Source organism: Trichoplusia ni, chromosome 16, assembly GCF_003590095.1.
Source record: "Trichoplusia ni isolate ovarian cell line Hi5 chromosome 16, tn1, whole genome shotgun sequence".
Classification (NCBI taxonomy): domain Eukaryota; kingdom Metazoa; phylum Arthropoda; class Insecta; order Lepidoptera; family Noctuidae; genus Trichoplusia; species Trichoplusia ni.
In genome coordinates this window covers 5464142-5486289 of record NC_039493.1, presented here as the reverse complement: position 1 = coordinate 5486289, position 22148 = coordinate 5464142, and the positions used below count along the sequence as shown (strand labels likewise).

The window sequence follows — 22148 nt, the reverse complement described above, 5'->3', positions numbered from 1 at the left end:
CATTTATAAAAAATATTAGTGTGAAGTGTGATTGACCAATACAAGATTCAATTCTGAATTCAGTGATACCTTTCTAGTCAAACCTACCAGTTGTTTGGACTATAGATAAGACGTGTTAACTAGATATAAATGTATAAACTCGTAAAACACGTCAGTTTGACTCATGCGGATATTTTTTTGTCAAGATATTTTCCTACGTCCTTATGACGTAGTATAATGCATTTTTTTATTAGATCAGTTTAATACTCTTTGCAGAAAGAGTATGGCGGTGAGCTCACCGTAAGTTTCATGCGCATTACCCATTATCGTTAGACCGTGAGTTTCACTAAACTTAATATGATTACAGTCGGTTGTTTTTACTATCACAACATAATGGCGAAGCTTGCTTTCGGAAGTTGTAATTTTCTTTAGTTTATAATTTTGATAGACGGTATTCAAATTTTGACTTAAGTATATAACAAAAAAAAAGTCTCACTAAATAATTTTTTATTAAATCTTATTTTCCTGTTAATATTTAATTTACAAAGATAGGATTTAAAAAAAAAACGTAATAAATATAAGTCTGAATAGAAAATTGTCGTGAGTGGAACGTAATTAGTGACGAGATTTTTGTCTAAGTAACTAGCCCGCATGATGTCGATTGTGATTGGATTCGACGAAAACATACTTATTAGTTATTTTTCCTAGGACTTGTGTGAGGAGAAGTTAAAACAGTTTAACCAATGTATCTTCTAATCTATACTAATATATAAAGCTAAAGAGTTTGTTTGTTTGTTTGAACGCGCTAATCTCAGAAATTACTGGTCCAAATTGAAAAAATCTTTATGTGTTGAATAGACCATTAATCGAGGAAGGCTTTAGGGTATAAACGATCACGCTGCGACTTATAGGAGCAAAGATACAATGGAAAATGTGAAAAAAATAGGGCAAATATAAATCATAACTTATATCTTCTACCCACGGGGACGAAGTCGCGGGCAACAGCTAGTATAAAATAAAACTTGAACGACAGGATTTTTTTCTCTCAACAGAACAAGACAAAGGTTTAACCCGTCAATGCATAAATAAGTTCACACATTAAGAATTGAAGAGACCTCACCTTGTCGAACTGAATAGCCTCTTAGTTAATATTTAACTATTCTGTAAGGAATCCAGCATTACTGCCGCAGTCAACTGAATATTTTATTTTAACTGCAAATTAATTGAATACAAGTCACTACTCCTGCATACAGGTCACTGCAGACATTTTACAAAATGTCAAAATTTCAGCAATGAATTATTTCTTATTCCAGAATTTCAAGATAAACTTATAATTTAATTAAGCCTACTTACTTTAATCGATTCCCGTAATTCATCAGCCTTATCTAAATTTCTTTCACCTTGTAATAAAGTGAAAAAACGTCAGTTTGAACTTAAACTTAAATCAAATTCGATTAATTCATTTTATTGGAATATTAAACTACGCCAATATTTGCACATAAAATAATATTATAACAAACTCTAACAACGTAATTCCATTACTACCATTAAAACTAACTAAGTATTATAATTAAAGATAATATTAATTTGCACTCGAAACTAAAGTGTTACGCGACCGTCTTTGAAGTGTGAATCTTATTGAATTTTCAATTGATTACTCAATTTAATTGAAGATTTTAATTGGTGTTATCGTTCTATCTATCAGAGATATCTGTGATGTAAAATTGGATGGTACATGTTACAGTCAAAAGTATAATAAGGTTTAAGTTGAACATTTTGAATTTTATACGTAGCTAGAAATGCGTAAAAAATGCAGCAAAATAAAAATAAGTCAGCTTTAGTAGTTTAGTTAAACAAACACATTACTAATACGGAAATTACGAAAAAAACTTCATAAATACTAAAGAACTGTTCAAAAAACTCCAACATAGTTAAAAATCAACTACTAAATTTGCTGTTGAATTTAAAACACTGCACTGACACACATTTCCCAAAAAGAAAATCGAATAAACAGCAAATCTCGCTGAACACACTACATTATTCGCAAAGCATGCTCTTAAGACTCTCAAGAGGGAACAACCTATTTCATTTAAGATATCACAGTTCAAACACACTCTGCATTTAAATGGAAAATGCACACGCGAATATACTCGAGGCAACTTTGGAATAAATTTAAAGTTAACGAAAAGTTTCGAATCTGCCGCACTCAGTACATTACGGTTGGAATCCGGTATAATAAGTAGCTGGGGCGTTCGTGACGTCATTAATATTGTCCAAGTTTTATTAACTCTTGTTGAACGTGATTGAATATTAAATTTCGGATGTTACAGATAGGGGCACGGTTCATGTGCTGTTTAAAGTTCGACATCAATGTATGTTTGTGTTATCGCAGCTCTCAAATGTATGGACCGATTTCGTAGTATTTTGTAGGGTTCCTTATACATAGGCAAAAACAAAACCCTGTTACTATAGCTCCGCTGTCTGTCCGTCTGTTACTGCACTCTAACTCAGATAGACAGACAGCTGGATTTCTCATATATTTAACTGGTGCCCGATTTGTGTTTTTTGGTACAGAGAACTCAGTGCGAGTCGAACTCACGACGAATCTGACTCGCACTTGACATTAAGAGTTGACACGCGGTTGCTACCTTACAAAATGCAATATGTATTGAAAAGGCTTTTTGTAAGCAAGCTTTAAGTGTCGGTGGGATGCCACTGCAAGGAAAAAAATATACCCACAGAATTTACAGATGAAGGGCAACGGATCAACACTTCGTTTATTTTCCTGAATAGCGTCGGATATTATCTAAATGTACCGTTTTACAATTCAAAAGCTGTGATTTACGATAGCGTTTATATTATGATATAAATTCAAGTAGATTTCCTAAAAATATAACCGTGTAACTTCCTGTTCATCTTTGACACTTTATATATGTTGCTAATTTATTATAATTTCGTAATATTGTTTTTCGTAAATTTTTGCACAATTCAGATTTTGAAAAATTAGTGAAAAACTGCTTTTCGTTAGCTAGATATTTAATGTCTAGTGTACCTAACAAATATTTATATTGAAACAGGTTTCCAACTGAAATAATTTCAAAGAAAATATTTAAACTATGAAAAACTGTCAAAGGGTTTTAAATTATAATCAGGTTTAATGTCTTCTTCAAACCTCTTTGATGTATATTCTTCAGTTAGTTAAAAGCTTTTGTTTACTATGGAGTAGAAACTTTGGTAACAAGATGTTTAATTTAATTACTGTAAAGAACTATCAAACAGTGATAATTCTATTTGAATAATCTCTTTATGTACTCATAATAAAGCAGTAAACAAGGTACATATTTCATCAATTATTTCAGACTGATGCTTCCAATTATAATAAAAGGTATTTTATTACAATACTAGCTGTTGCCCGCGACTTCGTCCGCGTGGTAGATATCAGTTATGATTTATACCTACCCTGTTTTTCCACATTTTCCATTGTATCTTCGTTCCTATTAGTCGCAGCGTGATGGTATATATAGCCTAAAACCTTATTCGATGAATGGTCTATTCAGCACAAAAAGATTTTTCCAATTTGAACCAGTAGTTCCTTAGATTAGCGCGTTCAAAAAAACAAACTCTTCAGCTTTAAATATTATTATAGATTATAATTATAGATCGAGTCTGGATGAGGCTAGCACAGAACCGTAGAAATTGGCACGAAAAAGGGGAGGCCTATGCCCAGCAGTGGGAGGATAAAGGTTGTGGATGATGATGATGATGATAATTATAGATTACACGGATAGAGTGGTTGTGGTCACCACTCCGAAGCCAATGTTCGCTAGTCCCAGTCGCGTTTGTGTGGACATGAATTTTTGTCTTGAATCTAGATGGCTTTGTGCAAGTGACTTGAATTATTGTGAAAAGCCCCGCGACGCAACGATTATATACCTTGGTGCGGGAGTCTGTTTTTTTTTTCATTTTAATAAGTTAGTTTGGTTAGTGTTAATAAATATATTTCCGTATTGATTTATCTATTGCCAAGAGTGAAAATTAAGTTTATACACATCTATTACATGAAAGATCCTAAATATATTATGATTAGATTCATATTTATAAGAAAATGACGATGTTTAGAAAGTCCGTTTTGCATGTCAAATTAAGCCTCATATACCCCCTGTATATGAGGCTAAATTTGAAGCCAAAAGTTGCCCGAGTTATCGGTTAGTTAAAACAAAACAATCGTAAAAGAATAAGCTCACTAAAAATGAATAATGTAATTTATTTACATACTTCTGTTGCTTAACGACGCCCTCGCGGACGTCGCCGCGAGCAGCAGCTAGTTAATTATAATTTAAGGTGTTTTTAAGGCACAATTTACTGTGAACTATAAATTACGGCCTAAACCAGATTGTATCTAAGTGGTGAAAGGGATGTTGACCTAGTTTTAACAAAAGATTTATGCATAAGTAGGGTGGGATACGAGTGTTACTAACACGTGACAGCCTTGTAATAAATATTCTCATATTAGATGGTACCATAATGAACTTAGATATAATATTTGGTAGATATTTTTTTGTTTAATGCTTATTAAGTTTTTCAGAAATATTATAAATAGACCTTTATGTATATCCGTTGTTTTGCTTAATGCTTAATATCTACATTATGCACATGATAAATTAAATCAAGCCCATACCTAGTAAACGTGATTTCTGGTTTAGAAGATAATGATAGTTTGATATTTTGGAAATTACTGGTATATGCAAATTGTAATGTTCATAGTCATAACAAGAAAATAATACTTATATATTTCAAGCACAGAACAGTTAACAATATAAATACGAATCAAAACCAAAAGGTTTCCATTTAAGGTAGACCTTTTCAAACCCTTTAATTGAGACTCTAATAGTGCGGTTTGCGCGGTTCTATAAAGTCAATCTTATGTAGAAGTACTCGCAAGAAACTGTTTAAATTACTCTTTTATCAGAAAAAAACATAAATTTCTATTACCTTATAACGGTATGATTGTGTCATTTGTCTGCATAGTTACAAAGCAGTGGTTTCTCTTAAAAACTTTCTGTAACTAAACATCGTCTTGAAACAATTATTATTTTCGCCAAAATACGTATTACGTACGACTATAAGAAAACTTACGATTATAAGAAAACCCTTATTTCTATTTCCCAGTACTGGGTTGTAAGGACAAAGAAAGTAAGAGGTATTTGTTCTGTCAGTTCGCCCTTAGCTATTTGCTAAGGTGTAATATACACGGTGATTTTTTAGTCGTCTTACAAAAGCAGCCCAGTTCATGTATTCGACATAAAATACCCCAAAAAAAAATATCAGCAGCTTGATGATGTGTAACGTCAGAATTATATCGAATCTTTTTTTTTTAATAACAATATCTACAACATTTTCTAAATTCCATTCGCGTGTAATTAAACGAAGAAAGAGTATAAAGTCCTTTTTTAAGAATTGAAAATGAGCCTATTTCTCATCGTGAAATTTAAACAACATCTAGGTCTCACTAATTAGAACAACATTCGTTCTAAAGAATACATTTTGTATTTGTTTACTATTTTACTTCGGGTAGAAAGAAAATGCAATGGAAATTCCTACGAAAGTTTAAAAATAGAAACTAGTCAGTATAGCACCTACACCTTAAAAATATAATATAAAAAGATTTAAATACATAAATATAGGTAAATTCAATTCCATTGCCAAAATTTCAAATCAATCAAACGGGACTGATCAATTGAAAACTAGATTAACAAATAATTGAAGCGTTGTTATGAGAATTTAACCACAAATACATTTCAACGTCAATCAGCTTTTGGGAAATTTCAGTGTTCCCTTTACGATACCAAGAATTTTTATAACAATTGTATTGTTGAAAAGCTTTTAATGAATGGCTAATTAAAGCTTCTTTCTCCTTTTAAATTCAAATTAATTAAATGATGCAACGGTTTACTCACTTTCGGAACCAACCGGAGTCCTTAATCATGAGCTCTTGAGCATGACGATTAAGGACTCCGGTTGCGTCCAAAACTAGTCGAGCAATCCTGATTAATACACGCAAGTAAAATTCTTGTCGTTGCATCATTTCATAATTAATCATTCTCACGATAGTTACTATAAAAAAAAATCTAATTTATACCATCAACCAATTTTCTTAATTCGTAATTGTGACAGTCCACATAACATGTGGTGGTAATAAAGTTTAGTTATACTACGACTTGCATTCTGGTTATTTATCGTTGGTCCAGAGGTTACAATTTGATGTCCCATAAGAATGAAACATTAAGTGAATGAACTGCACATTGAGAGCCACTTCGCCTGCCAACTGTGTCAGCTATGCTTTTATACGAGTAGCAAATTAATCCCAACTGATTGTAAACTTTGCTGAAGCATTTAACCGTGTACTTAAATGTTATAGCAAGTCATTATAAAACTGATTAGTGTAATAAAAGTTTTAAGACGAAAAAAGTTTATTCATTAGAGCTAAATTTGTAAAAAAAAAATGTAGCTACGCGTAATGCTTGATGCTGAAGTAACATATACGCATAACACTAAACGCAATGAAAAGCTAAAGCTAAATATTTTTAATAAAATATAAATGCCTCTGTAAAAAGAATATAGAGACACTACTTACGCACGTACACTCCCCATATAAAAACCGTAAAAAAAGAAAACATTTTTGCCCTAAATTCCTATAAAACCAGTTCATCATTTAAAATGAAATTCGCGATTTGAAATTAGCCGTATTTGGTAATGCAGGGAGAGAGATTATAACTGACAAATGATAAATGCTTCTCTATGAAAAATTGCTGAAGAATTATCTCCGTCAAAATGAACGACATTACAAATAATTTCTAAAATTAAAAACACATAAAATATGCGAGAAAATTAATTAATAATTAAGATGTGCTTAGAAAATTGATTTAATAATTCGTATAGCTACGTAAATGTAACCACTTAATAATGCACGTACATCGTGAGTACCGAGTTTATTCGAAGTAAGTTGTAAAGTTTTAATAATTAAGTTTATCTTAGTTCAAATCAGTTACTAAATGTTATAACCTACATAGTTGTTATATTTATTTACTTAGAAACAAACGAAGTTCCCATTGTAATTACAAATTAAGTCTTTTGGTAGTCACTAAATTTGAATATTATTTTATCCATGAAACTATTTGATTAAATGGTAGAACTGAAAATTTACTAAAAAATTAAGCTTCCTTTTTCACTTAAGCGTCCAAAAATTTCGATAACACCTATTTTTAGAACGCGTTTTCTTTTTTATCTTAAAACTAGTCAGTGTAAAAATTCGACACCGTCAGGACCTAATTAAAGCCCTCCACTGAAAAAGACCTTATTTTAATTTTCCTAGGGTTAAAGTAAGCTCCAAAAAGTACCACTTTACCTAACTCACTACTCCTCTCAGCTTCAATTTGGGCGACCAGGTCTCTGGTCCGGCCATGCATCCGCGTGAAATGAACCCTGGACCTCCCATGTCTTATGAGACTCCTGCCACCATGTCGCACACCCCTCACTTCACTTCTATAGCACTGCACTAGCGTCGCGATGTATATTAATATTAGCGTCCGCATTATTGGGGCATCGCGGCGTGCGCTCTCGACGACAGCGCGTCTACTACTGAGCTTTGAGTTTGGATACCGACACTTTTTTTTTAATAAGTTCGTGTGAGATCTTAAAATTCGGATGTGTTTTTGATTTGCCAGTGTCTCAAACTATGTAATAATATTTGACTACACCGTGATTTTTAAATACTTTCTTTTTTTTGCGTTTTTCGGTCTGTGCTTAGCTACTTAAGAAGTTCAAAAAAGGTTGGTTGTTGATTCCAAACAATTATATTTACTTTTTATTACCTCGTGACTCAAATTGTAAATTAGTTTTACTTTGAATTAGAGAATTAATAAGCTTAGAGTCGAGAATTAGAAACTAATGTTAATTATCATTTTGTTTGTTTTACTGTAGCAGATGTTCACAAAACGTTTTATTAAATTAACAGAATTTTATTAAAGTCATTATTGAGATTACATTTTTAATTAAAGAAATAAAAGTCAAACTTTTTCAGTTTTTGAATATTGAAATCTTGTTTCTTAGCATATTTTGATCTTCAAACTGTGTTTAGTGATATGGAGGTTATTTCGACCATAGTACGTTTTTATTGATTGCTGACTACATAAACTTGACTATATTTCAATAATAGTAACAATAGACATACAGATACCTATGTACCATCCTAACGAACGGGCTTAAAGACTTTACCAAGTAAGGTTGTAATTTTTGTGTTTATTTTGAAAAAGTAAGCAAAAAAGGACCTTGCCCAAGACAACGCGCTTTTAGCGAGATTGGATCCTGTTTGGGAAAGCCTTCTGCAGCCAGATAATTTTTTTTTTACAATAAAAATACTAGATATATTGGGGCAATTCAAAAGAAAAGAGTTCGAGTGAGACAATTATAACGGAAATTATATGAGCTACAATAATTAGTAAAATGAAATCTCAACAAACGTTTCATGATTTTATTTGTTCTCTACATTTTTAAATAATAAAAACGAACAAATATAGTGATGATGAGTGATTTGGGTTTTTTTTTAATGAATACTGCACAAATCGTTCCCGATTTTATCAGATTTTCTCCACTCACTCATACGTTTACAAACAACCATTTATAAAATATCACTTCCAACATGTTTCCAGTGTAACTAACCCTTCACATCAGTTTAGCGGCTGTCTTACGCGATGATTAATCACTTGTCATCGTAATCCGAGGGTGATCTTTTTCTATTAGGATTGTGTTTCACAATATAGAGTGTACTTCTACTCCTTCATTTCTGGTTTAGCTGTAGCGTTTAGATGTAAAGATACTTAATTCTTTAATTTATAAAGGTTCTGTAACCAGAGGATAATCCTATTACTAGCTCCGCAGTCCGCTGTCTATCTGTCATTCCGTCACCAGGCAGGCCCATAATAGTTGAAATTTTTACAGGTGATGTATTTCTTAGCCGTTATAACACTAAATACGTAAAAATGAAGAGATTTTTTATGTTAACAAAATTTTACTTATGATCGACAATCACCGTACACACATATCACTAACTGATTGAAGTGTATTACTTTAATATTTATTTTCAAATTCTCTCTTTTTCTTTCTATCCTCTTTCTGTCCCAGGATATATATATATTATATTATATTTCTACATCTCATTAATCATGTCTTAATAAAAACCATTTACAAAATGACGTCCCAGTTTCACCAAATAAACCACGTTTTATTCATATCAAAGTGATACTAAGAACTATTAACGACCAAAACTAATAAGTACCTAACACAGTGTCCTCACGCTGTTACTAGGCGGCTCTACTAAAGTCATGTGAATGAATATTCTCAATAGAATGTGAGGCTTATACTGTAGCGAGTATAGCTTATTAGTCCGTTCTCCTTGCCAAGGTCGAGATGACTGTTGTAGTTTGACCGAGATTTATCGAGCCCAATAAATTACGGCGCGCTTCTCTTAGCCCGGGATTTGATACAATAGTTAGTGAAATCTCTACGAAAAACAATATGTTTCATAGTAACTATATGCTAGCATTTCTTAGCATTATTCTTGTACAGATATTTTGGTTGTTTCTGCTTTTTATTGTATTTATCATGGAATTTAATCATAAAAATTTGACTCAATAGGTTTATTTATAGAATAAATATTAAAGAAAGTTTGAGAATACAATCAAGATATGTGATTGTTTAATTGTTTATGTACCCTTGAGAAACTGGTATAACAAGATTTTTTATTTAATTTTTAATACGGCACCTACTACGGCTTTGCTGTCCATCTACCTCTGTGTGTCATGAACCATTATAGTCAAACACATCGTGGCACACACACAGTTCCGGTACAGTGTAGAGTACATACATTTTCTAAGAGTTTCTTCAGATTCAAAGGTTTTACTCAAAATCTACTTGAAACTAGCTCTATCTTACATTGAAGGTAAATTACTGCTTATCGTCGTAAAGCGCACTAATAAAAGATGGTTTTTACTCCTTAGTCTCCTCGACTCCTTTTATTCCGCTCACAACTAAGAAAACCTCTTTAGATAGTTTTTCCTCGCATCGACTTCCAATTAAGTTACTTAGAGAGGAAAACTCGGGTTTTTATAAACAGGATTTAATTTCGTTTTTCAAGGAAATTGTTGAAGAACGTTGTTTTTTTTTTAGGAAAAACTTTGTGTGTAAGAAAAAATTGAGTTATAAATTGAAAATTATTATTGCAAGAAAAATTGAGGAAGAAAATAGAGATTTGATTATAATCAGCCTGTTGCATCCCATGGCTGGGAAAACGAATTTAGAAAGGAAATTGTTTTTTCTCACATCCATTTAAATTACGTGGATGTTAGTAACGTTGGAAAAAAACAAACAATCTGGTGGAAAGTAGAGTAAGATCTTCAAATGTATTCCGCGAAAACAAACACTTCAATATTTCTTCACTCGCATATGTATAAGTGATATATCCTAATAAATATGATAATACCCGTCCACCGACTAATACCTGCACGTGTCTCGACTTACATATTACAGATAAATGACAGAAGAACATTTAGAATATTTTAAGCCTTTGAAAGCTGCGTCGGTCACTGATGATCCCTAACATGTTATTTTCAACGGCTAAGCGTTCAACAGTCATAAAATGCGTGTTAGTCTGATAACTCGATTTTACTTACATTTAATGTATTTTAAGACTTTAAACTTTTTACATCTCATGATCAAAATATAACTCATCTAATCTAATAACTAGTTCTCGTTGTCAGTTTTTTTTTTGTTTTAGATCAAGGTTCATTATATTAAGCATTTTGAAAAATGAGCCTTCTGCATATTCCTATAATGCGTCACAAATTACATCGTATAAGACTGAATTCCAGGCCGCCGTAGTAATATCATTATCGCTTCCGTAGGCAGTTCTACGTGGCTACGAGCTACCGTTACGGCGTAGCTGCGTAGCGCTATCATAGATTATGCGGATTTCTATTGGCACTTGGCGGTTTCAAGAATTTTGGGTTCTGGGATGTGTTTATGATTGACCAATTATGTTTTTATATAATTTTGCCTTGTAGTATTTTAAAGAAATATAGCCTACTGACATATTGATCATTATTATTTTTATGCCTGATATTGTTGCTAATTGTGTAAGGGGTTTTGATAGCAAACGTAACTGGTAAAAAAATTGCAGGACAACTGAAATAAATCTCTAGACTTATAAAACGAAATTGTTTGTTCTGACCAGCAGAAAACAGCAAATTCCAATGAGTGTGCAGCTGTTTTAAACAATCGCGACGGTTCTTAACTCTGAAGAAGAAAAAAGCACAAACTCAGCAAATTCAACAACTACACTTTAATAAACTTCAATAAACTCTTAAGAAAACATTGCACATATAGCAAACAATGCTAACATTATTAGTTCTTATCTCCATTTGAAGGCACAATAGACGTACAATAACCTACCGCGAAAGCCTTATGGCTATCTCTGAATACCGTATTAACCCCTTAAGGAAATTCTATGGGGGAAGGCTCTTGAATATTGCTATTACTAGCCCTTTGTACTACATGAGAGTAAAGAGTTTCTTGTGTAGTAACTATATTTTATTAGGCATCTTATTATGTATTTGTGTGTTAAGGCTTTTCTTGGGAAAGCGTTTTATGTTGATTGTTCAGCAGAAATATGAGGCTGTTGGTCCTGATTGTTCTTAAGTCATCTTTGATAGTCCGTCTTCATTTCGGATTTTATTGTACCAGATGAACTGGTTAGGGTTAAACTACTACAGCGTTAAATGAGAGGGCCGTTACCGTTGTAGTGGTGCGAATCAGTTTCAAAATACAATTGGGAACCTTCACTGCAATTATAATACACTAGCTGTTGCCCGCGACTTCGTCCCCGTGGGTAGAAGATATAAGTTATGATTTAGGTATATCTGCCCGTTTTTTTTCACATTTTCCATTGTATCTTCACTCCTATTAGTCGCAGCGTGATAGTTTAGCCTTCCTCGATGAATGGTCTATTCAACACTAAAATAATTTTTCAATTTGGACCAGTAGTTCCTGAGATTAGCGCGTTCAAACAAACTCTTCAGCTTTATATATAAGTATAGATATAGATATATTGTCCTTTTTAATTTAAACCCAAACTAGCCTTATTCCATAATACATGCAAAGGCAACTTTTGTAATTTAAAAATTAAAAAAAAATATAAAGTATTACAATAACAAAACCGGAGTTTTAAGTAACATTAGAGAAAGGAAACAAATTACCCCTTCTTAAATCAACTTTAAACATGACGTTTGAATTAACTAATATTAATCTTTATGGCATCTAATTACAACATTTGATAACCGTCATCAATTAAACTTTAAATAAATTATTTATACTTTATCGTCTGCTAAATGACTTTCTCGCGTGCATAAAGTCGTAGAAAATTCTCTTAGAACCTACCACCACATGAAAAATAAGACGGAATGTAGTGTGGGACAAAGACAGCACTACATGTGTCGTATAGCGGCATCTCTTTTTTAAAACTGCAAGTCGTACTTCAAAGTTAGCGGTAGGCCGTAGGAAATTGATCATAAAGATGTTTTCCCAACGTCCTTTGATAAGCCTTATCCATTATATAATAAAACGGTATAGCCATAACGGGTTTTTCTATAGCCTATAAAAAGTTTTCTTGTTAGTGTTGAAATAAATAATAATATCAACTGGAAAAGTTTTATACGTAACAACTGAATAACGTATTATAAAATTCAAAGGCGACTTATAAAACAAGTTAATAAAAGATACAATTCTGAGTGTGAGTAAGCCTGCCCATTGCTCATATTGCCGTCTCGCTTCTACAAATGACATCAAGTGTTTTCGCAGTCATCATCATCAGAATCCCTTTCCCAACTATGTTGTGGATGGCTCCTAGTCTAACCGAATGTAGCTAAGTACCGGTGTTTTACAAGGACCAACTGATCATCTGACCACCTCAACCCAGTTACATGGAAAACACTATGCCAATTATTAAGACTGGTTGTCAGACTTTCTAGCTTCTGACTACCCATAAGGACCGTCAAAGATGTGTAAATAACTTCCGGGACCCATAATTTTACTTGCATTCCAAAAAACGGAGAAACTTGTTGTGACATACTCGTAGATGGTCAACAATCCACGGTCTGACTGTATCAACCGTAGCCTCACCTGTGACCGATCAACTTGTGCAGTTGTAGCTTAGACAATGCTCCTTTATAATAATATGATCTCAATATACCGATAATTTGATCTTTAGGACTAAAATTAGTGTTAGTGTACTTTACATATCTAAATTAAAACCTTTATCATTGAGACCCATCAAACATTTTCTACGTTTATGTAACAAACAACCAAACGTTTACAACATTAATAGATTTTTATAGGCGTATCAGAAATAGCTGGCGTACTTTACTGTCGCTGAAGAAATAAAATACACTCATATAATATTTCAACGGCGGCAAGTCAAAAGGCAGGGGATAGATAAGAACGAAAGTGTCTGTAGTTGGTACTGGCATCATGTTCAAGCGGTTTCGATGCCACGTATATATTTCTAGAGTTTTTATTGACTTGACTGACACGCGAAAAGTATCGCTGAATTCTAGCTAAAGGAGGTAAAATTTTATTTGATAGTCAGGTGTTTTTAGGTTGCTTCTAATGTCATATCTATATTTAGACATTTTTGGTTTAGTTTCATATTTTTTTAAATTACAAATAATGTTTTGGTCTCATTTAATTAGATTTGCTAACCGAATCCTAAGGATCTGATAAAATTAACTGGTGCTTTTTTAATTTTCCGTGCATTTTCTAACATATCAAAGATTTTTTGACTTGCGTGTTCACGTCGATTTCTTGAAACAACGTTTCTTCCTTATCTACACAGGTACAATGAAAGAGGCTTTTTTAACATATATTTGCAGTTAGTGAGCGCAACCTTTGACTGCATCACCGGACTAAGAACGAAATAGCTCAGAAGACTAGTAGGGCATTTACATACCCGTAAATCTTTAATTTTGTAGTAAGGACACACAACAAACTCAGCAAAATGCATAATACATATCAAATAAAATAAAATTCAAAAGACCATCCTTTGAACTGGGACTTCTGGTTCAAGACACTATGGAACAAAAAGCATACTTAACAATTACATTTAGGACTCTAAACGTTTACGTCATAACCAAAACGCAAACAGTCACAAACCCACGAAACAAATCGTCGAAAATCTTCAAGTCTTACCGAAACAACAACATTATTATCGACTAAATACCGCAGCCGATAACAACAAGGAGAACGAACTTAAGAACTTTCTGGAAGTTCCTTTTGTCCTGCACGGACCATGATCCCATTATATTTGAAAGACATAATCAAGATTGGCGTATTCAATAGGAAAATTTATATTTTTGTTTTCGTGGTCGCTCGATGATATAAATTAATGAGTACTTCAGTCGTTCACCGTATGTTTTTGCTCTGTTCGATGTTTTTATTGGAATTTATTTGGGTATTATGATAATCGTTCATTATTGCGCTTTTGTCAAGTCTGAATATTTTTTCTTAGATCAAAATTTATGTTATGTGTCGTTAAATAGCAACATACTTATCTATAAAAAAGTAGAGATACAGTACTTTCGTATCAAGATTGGTTTAAATACTTGATAATTATCATTTACTCTGACTAAGGCCTTCTTAAGAACTTTAATCTAAAATGTGATCGGGGACCTACCTATCAAGGACCCCATCCCCATCAGGAATATATTATTTCATAATAAGTTAGTTACACATAGATAGATATCGTACAATTATTTGTCATGTGTGAAAATCAAACCCAAGACCTCAGATAAAGCAGTCAGGGCCACTAACCATTAGACCAAGAGGCAAGTCCTACCTGTAATAACAATTAGTGACAACACATCATCATCAACATCATCATTACTTATAAAATCAGTTAAAAAATGGTCACTAATGCCCGTCACATCCGCGCCAGCTCCGACGCGTCGCATTTTCAAACCCTAAGCCAGTTTAGAGCCGTGCAACTAAAAAAAAACATTTCAACTTTAAATGGAATGTCAAATGCTACATATCAAAGGTGTTTCACGGCTCGCCAGTCAGACGTCGATCCTAAAACCTTTCGTTTATCTTCAACCTTATGCATTTGCATTTAAGGTTCACATTCGCATTGTTGAGCAATTTATAATACGTTTCGAATAACTTTCAGGTGAAAAAAGTGTAAAAAATGAAACGGTTTCGTGCGTTCTGCAAATTGTTTGGCAGTGGTTGTATCTGGACCATTGGATTTAATTAATGCTGTATTTATTTGTTGTGTTACGGTTGGCATACTTGATAGTAACAATTAACTGAGTGCTTCGGTGTCGTATTAACACTTTAACAAATATGTGGTTTAGTTTTTGGATTAAATATTTATTTTTCGGTTACTGATATCTGGAGGCATATTATGTCAAACTATTCTGCCTCTGTTTAAAACCAAAACCTTTAGCAATGTTGCACTGTTTTAATTGAAATCAGACTTTTGTCTTAAGATAAAGTTTTTTTTTTTTTTTTTTTTTTCTCTTTATTTTATTTAGGGACTTTTATACAAAGGTACATGCCAGTCCCATCGGACCTTATAAAACATTATACAGAAAAGCGTAGTAACACAAACTTAATTAAACTATGAGCAGCCCTGGAGTTAGGAAACGATAGAATTTGATGAAATAACCCAACATCATACATATTTGTCCCGAGTTCTGCGAACAACTTATCTCTTGCAGACCGAAATCTGACACATTCCATCAATAGATGCATAACGTCTTCTACTGTGCCGCACTCCTCACAATTAGGTGAATTATTTTTTTTTACTAAGAATCCAAACTTATTGAGTGGCATGTGTCCAGATCTCAGTCTGTGAGCCGTTGTTACATATTTTCTGCTAAGCCTAGTGCCAGCAAACCACGGTACATGAGGAGGCTCCGAAACCATAGATCTATACCATATTCCCTTTTCCTTTGATCTTTCATCAAAGAATTCTTTCCAAATTTGGTGACATAATTTCTTATATTTTGGTAATAATTCGATATAATTAGTGTGCATATCTTTTTCTATACCTTCAAGTATACCCAACTTTGCTAAACGGTCAGCCTCCTCATTTCCCTTTATACCTATGTGTGAAGGAACCCACTGCAGTCTCAGATTCATGCCTCTTTTTGACAAATTGACAATTTTAGCTAGAATTTCATAAGCTATCGGTGCACCTCTGAACCCAGAGGCGCATCGAGCTATATGTTGAAGTGCACTTTTGCTATCTACGCAAATTAATATCTTTCTACGATCAATGGTTGAGATATAGGAAAGCGCTTCTGAAATTGCAAAGAGTTCCAGAGACATAACTGACACATTATTATTTATTTTAAAGTAATTATTTCTATTATCCAAGTTCAACGGATCGTAATAAGCGGCCCCCCTACCATCAGCGCTCTTAGACCCGTCAGTATAAATATTGTAATATTCATTATATTTGCATGAAAGTTCTCTCAGCGTTTCAGTTTTGATTGAATTTAAATCATATGTTTTCTTAGGGTTTTTAATCGAGTCCAAGTTGACCTTTACTATGTCTTGTACGTTAATCCTAGTAATCCATATATCTAAGGAAAACATTTCTAGGATTGGAGATGATCTTATATGTTCATCCCCGACCTCCTTTAACACACTAACCAGTAATGGAAGCTTTTTATTTACCCAATATCTGATGTGACTAATAGCGCTGAGCTCCAACAATAGTTTTATTATTACATTATCAGATATAGAATAGGACTTCAAGCAATATTTGAATGCTAACCATCTTCTTCTAACGTGCAGTGGAGGAACACAGAGCTCGCATTCCATGACGTGTATCGGTGTGCTTCTTATAAAACTCCCCACAACTCTTAAAGCCTGATTTTGTATTTTTTCTAACTTGTAAATATTTGTTTTAGCACTATTGTCATACAGAAAGCACCCGTAGTCTAACCTACTTCTAATTAAAGCTATATATAACCTACGGAAATGGACCTGGTGTATACCCCAAGACGGACTCGTAAGGATTTTAAGCAGATTGAGGAGTCTTTGCGTTTTCTCCACAATTTCGTTGACGTGTTTACCCCAGCGTAATGTCTTATCTAACCAGACTCCTAAATATTTATAGTAACATACGTTGTCCAGTTCGTTATTATTTATTAGAAGCTGAATTTGTTGTTGCCTGTATCCCCTACTAAAAACACAATATTTGGATTTGCTTACAGATAGTTCTAGCCCTAATTCGTTCAACAAAGTTGTAAAAATATTTAAAGCATTTTGAATTTTGTTCTGACTCTCTAATATGTTTTTGCAAGTAAAGTAGAATACAAAGTCATCTGCGTATTGGCATGAGTACACTTCGAGAATATCTTGACAAACTTGAGCCGTGGCTAGATTAAAAAGTAACGGAGACATGGGGTCGCCTTGCGCTAAACCTTTTCGTGCATATCTGACCATACCACATACGGACTCATCGGCAACTTGAAGATGACGTTCGCTAAGAAAGTTCCACAAGTATTCGCAAATATTACTACCAACACCCAAATTATCAAGAACCTGCAGCAACTTGTCTATTAATATATTATTATAGGCACTCTTTATGTCAAGAAAACAAGCTATAGTTGGGAAATTCCTTGAAAAGCCTATCTGTATTTGAGTCACTAAACGCGAAAGGCAATCAAGGCTAGATTGTCCTCTCCTAAAACCAACTGTATTTGGAGACAGAATCAGGTTCTTCTCTGTATACCATTCTAGTCTTTTGGTTATCATAGCATGAAAGATTTTGCATGTACACGACATTAACGAAATAGGTCTTGGTTTACCATTTGTTTGATTTCCTGCATTTGAGCCAGTACCTGCCTTTGGTATGGGGATAACTCTTATCTCACGCCACTGCGATGGAAAATTACCTGACTTTAGTATAATGTTATAAATTTTGAGTAAGAACAGTTTACCAATAGGTGGTAGGTGTAAAATCATGGAGTACGTAATTTTGTCTTCGCCTGGAGCAGTATCTTTTTTTTTTAAACAGTTATTTAGTTCCTGCAACGTAAACTCAGACTCAATCAATTTATTTTTAGATATAAAGATAGGTTTGGATGAAATGACATAATCCGGTGTAAGATCACACAACATTTCTCTCTTTAGCTCCTGAGAAAATGGAATATTAGTTTTCTTGTAACCTTTAACCCACCGCAATCGACGCCACATGTCTGAAGCTGAAATTTTATAATCAATGCTTTCACAAAATTTCTTATAATCATTAAATCTCGCTTTTTGAATAGCCTGTTTAGCCTTTAAAGCTATTTCCTTAAATGATGTAAGGTTCGTTGGGGTTGGATTCCCTCTAAATTTTTTAAGCGCTAGCCGACGCTCTGCAACTAGTTTAGATATATCTGGACTCCAATATCCTTTTGGTTTAAATTTATTATTTGGCTTAATACAATATTTAACAAGAGGAATATTGTCATCTGCTGATCTATTTATCTGACAGGAGAAATAATTATATAAAACCTGAACGTCATCATCCGAATCAGATAGAGAAAAGCAATCAAGTAGACTATCTCTGTAGCCCGCCCAGTTGGCTAACTTGTAGTTACGTTTTTCATGGGATAAAACATCCTCGCGGTAATTTACTTTAACTTTAATAAATAGGTGATCACTACCCAGGTTTTCATTCATAACATTCCAGCCAAAGTTAATAGCAATATCTGCAGATGCAAATGTAATATCAGGGGATGACGATTGCAATATATTGTTCACTAACTTGATCCTAGTGGGCTGCCCGGTATTTAAAGACGTAAAACTAAACTCTAATGCTGACTCAAAAATTTGTTTGCCTCTGTTATCATTTTTATGCGACCAGTTTGTATGGTGAGCGTTAAAATCTCCCGTTATCAAACACCTATTTGGAAACAATGAGAAAATCCTATCCCAGTCGGCTTGTGTAGTATTAACAGAACTAGGGCAATAAATTAAACTTATGTGTTTAATATAATTACAATTGTATAGTTTAATACATAACAGTTCGATGCCCGGATTAATCTGACTTACCTGGACCTCCTGAACACTTAATGATTTATGAACTACAATAGCGATACCACCATATGAGTCCTCTCTATCTCTTCTGAACATATTGTATTGATGAATATTAACATAATCGTGCTCCCCTAGCCAAGTTTCGCTAATTAGAGCTACATGTATTTTTTCCTGTAACAATAAACATTTAAATTCCTCTAGTTTGGGTTTCAAGCTCTGTGCATTCCACTGTGTTATATTTAGCTTAATGGTTTTACGTGAACAAGCCATCTTTGAGTCTGGAAATTATTTTATTATAGACATCACCTTCTTTAAGTAATTTCCAAACTAACTGGATGCATTGTTCAAATATGAAATTACAAACTAATTTAACTTTATCTTCAAAATTACAATCTGAAAGACATAATTCTTTTAATTTATTAATTATCATTTTGAAGTCTAAAATACGTGATGGGGGTTCTTCCTTTTCCATGCTTTCCTCTTGTAACTGTGGTGTCTCATCTTTGTTATATGTATGATTACGACCCTGTCCTGACTTTTTCTTCTTTTTAGACTGTTTTCTTACAGATTTGTCCAGAATTAAAGAATGTACTGACTCTTGCATACTTTCATCTCCTCTGTCTTCACCATTAGTATATAGTTCATATCTCAATTGACTCTCTTTCTCTGACCATGGTTTTGTAACTAAGATATCGCGGTACGAAGTATGTTCATTATTAGAGTTATTAGATGTATTATGCGTAGTTTCCTTTTCTATTTCATGACCCACTGGTGTTTTTTTCTTCTCTAAATATTCAGACAGGGCTTTTCGGTAGGTAACATTTTTCAGGCACATTATTTTTCGTATTTCTTTTTCTTTTATAAATACGGGGCAAGATTTTTCCAAAGCCATATGTGACATTTTACAGTTTACACATTTGTAGTTGGTAGTGTCACAGTTACCATGGTTTTCCCCACATTTTGGGCACCTTATTATTTTTGTTGGACATGACTTCAGTAGATGTCCAAACCGCCAACAACCAGAGCACTGCGTCACTGGAAACATATATGGTTCCACTTTAAACCGACACCCATACATAGACACGTATGGGGGTAAAGTGGAACTTTTAAAACATAGTCGAACTGATTCGCTATCCACCCATTCCCTGGACAATCCAAGGCGTTTTAATCTCCTCACGCTGACAACCACATATTCACTTTCTAGGCTTTGTTGAATTTCTTCTACATCTATATTTAAGTCTATCTGTTTAACAACTCCATAGGATAGATGGATTTCATCTGCTAACTGGCATCTGTACCCCAAATCTATAAATTTTTGACAATTCACTAGTTTTTCAGCGTTTTCTCTGTCTTCCAATTCTAAAATTACCTTGTATGCATTTTTATACTGAATTTTATTTATGTTTTTGATATTTTCCGATTTTAATAGCTTTGCCAAGCCAAATTGTTTTGGCAATACTGTGTCTTTTCCCGTAATGCTCACGACATTACCCAGTGATTGTACGCTTTTAACACCGCTAGCACTACAATGCGAGTTCTCAGACAACCTTCTCGCTTGCTTCTTGCTTCCTTCTCTAACGGTTACAAAACCATCTTCATCTTCTATAATCTCCTCACTATCCTCGCGAACCCTTTTCTCTGGTGTCCTCATAATCTCACTCAAAATATTACAGCTCCTCTCTCTTACGCATATATTAACTTGTTGCTCGCTCCTATTTACTATTTCCTTTTCTATATTGTCACTTCCACTCGAATCACAAACAAAATCGGTTACTTTATCCATTATCAGTAAACATTTGGATACTATGGTAATATGTAGGTAGATGAAAAAAAAGTTTAACAAAATTGTAGCTCTTTACGATACGTGCGCTCGCTTCGGCACTTCGCGCGGCACTGAAGATAAAGTTTGTAAAGTAGAACTCCTTTATATGCATTTTCACCGAGTATTTTCACGTTTACGTTTAACATTAGTCTCTGTAAAAAGTGTCAACAAACATTGCACTTTAAACAACAGCTTTAAATAATAAACTATCCAACTCCCAATAATCTGTAAAACCGTTGCATAATTCGATCGAACAAATTCAAATATTCTCACCACTATCACAAAGGAAAACTGTAAGTGGCAGACAACAATCATAACTTAAATAAAATCCTTATCGACTAAATAATAAAGTACAAATTCGTTTGGCGAAGCATATTTATTCAAGGACAATTTATCCTCCTCTCTTTCAGTATATTACATAAGAAATGCATTGTAAAATCGTTCAGAATATCTCAGAATCGTATTGGGGCATGAATTCAATCTAAAATTGTTCCATACTGACGTTTGATATGATTTAATACTGATTTTTATTTGAATAACACTGATCTGATCACTCACGGAACTCGTAAGTAGTTTTTCCAACTTAAAAAAATGCTTTCATATTGTGCGAGAGAGTGTGTTACCTAATCAAAGGCGTTCATATTACCTTATGAGCAACAACACGACGACAATTTTTATGATGTGGCTAACTGTCAAAATAACATTATGCAAAGGAGTTATTTAACTGGCACAAACTGTAATTTTTTTTAACGAATATTGTTTGAAAACAGCGTAGCAACCAGTGTATCATTTAAAATTCTTATTTAAATTATACATTTTATTGGTTTAAAATAATATAATTTGTTTTTAAAGACAGCGTCTTAACGGAAGTATTTAGGTAAGTTGATTACAATAACTCATTTCACACAATCAAAGAAAATTCCTAAGCCCGTCTTTGTAATACTTACAGCATATTTTAATATTCAGATCATGGCGATCCAATGATTCGAGTTTGTTTCAAGTTCCAAGGGAACCGAGTTCACAGTGGTTATGTCCAAAAAGTTACGGAACCCGTTTCTTTAGAAACTTTTTTCTTACAACCTTTTTGTATTTCATTTTGATGTTATTTTGTTTATGAACTTGTTTTAGTATCGTTTTGTATTTTACAGGATCACTGAAAAAATAAGAGTTTCGTTGATAAAATGAGCAATTTCTTTCCTGTTAA

The 22148-nt window shown here is 33.4% G+C and overlaps 1 protein-coding gene across 1 annotated transcript in view; it reads right to left on the bottom strand.

Annotated features, from left to right (window-relative positions):
• Positions 1–20905, bottom strand: part of LOC113502091 — a 121488-nt gene extending 100583 nt beyond the window's left edge. The window contains exon 1 of the mRNA XM_026883472.1: positions 19570–20905. Coding sequence (XP_026739273.1) covers positions 19570–20905 — 1336 coding nt within the window. The remainder of the gene's footprint in view (positions 1–19569) is intronic.
• Positions 20906–22148: the final 1243 nt, after the last annotated feature.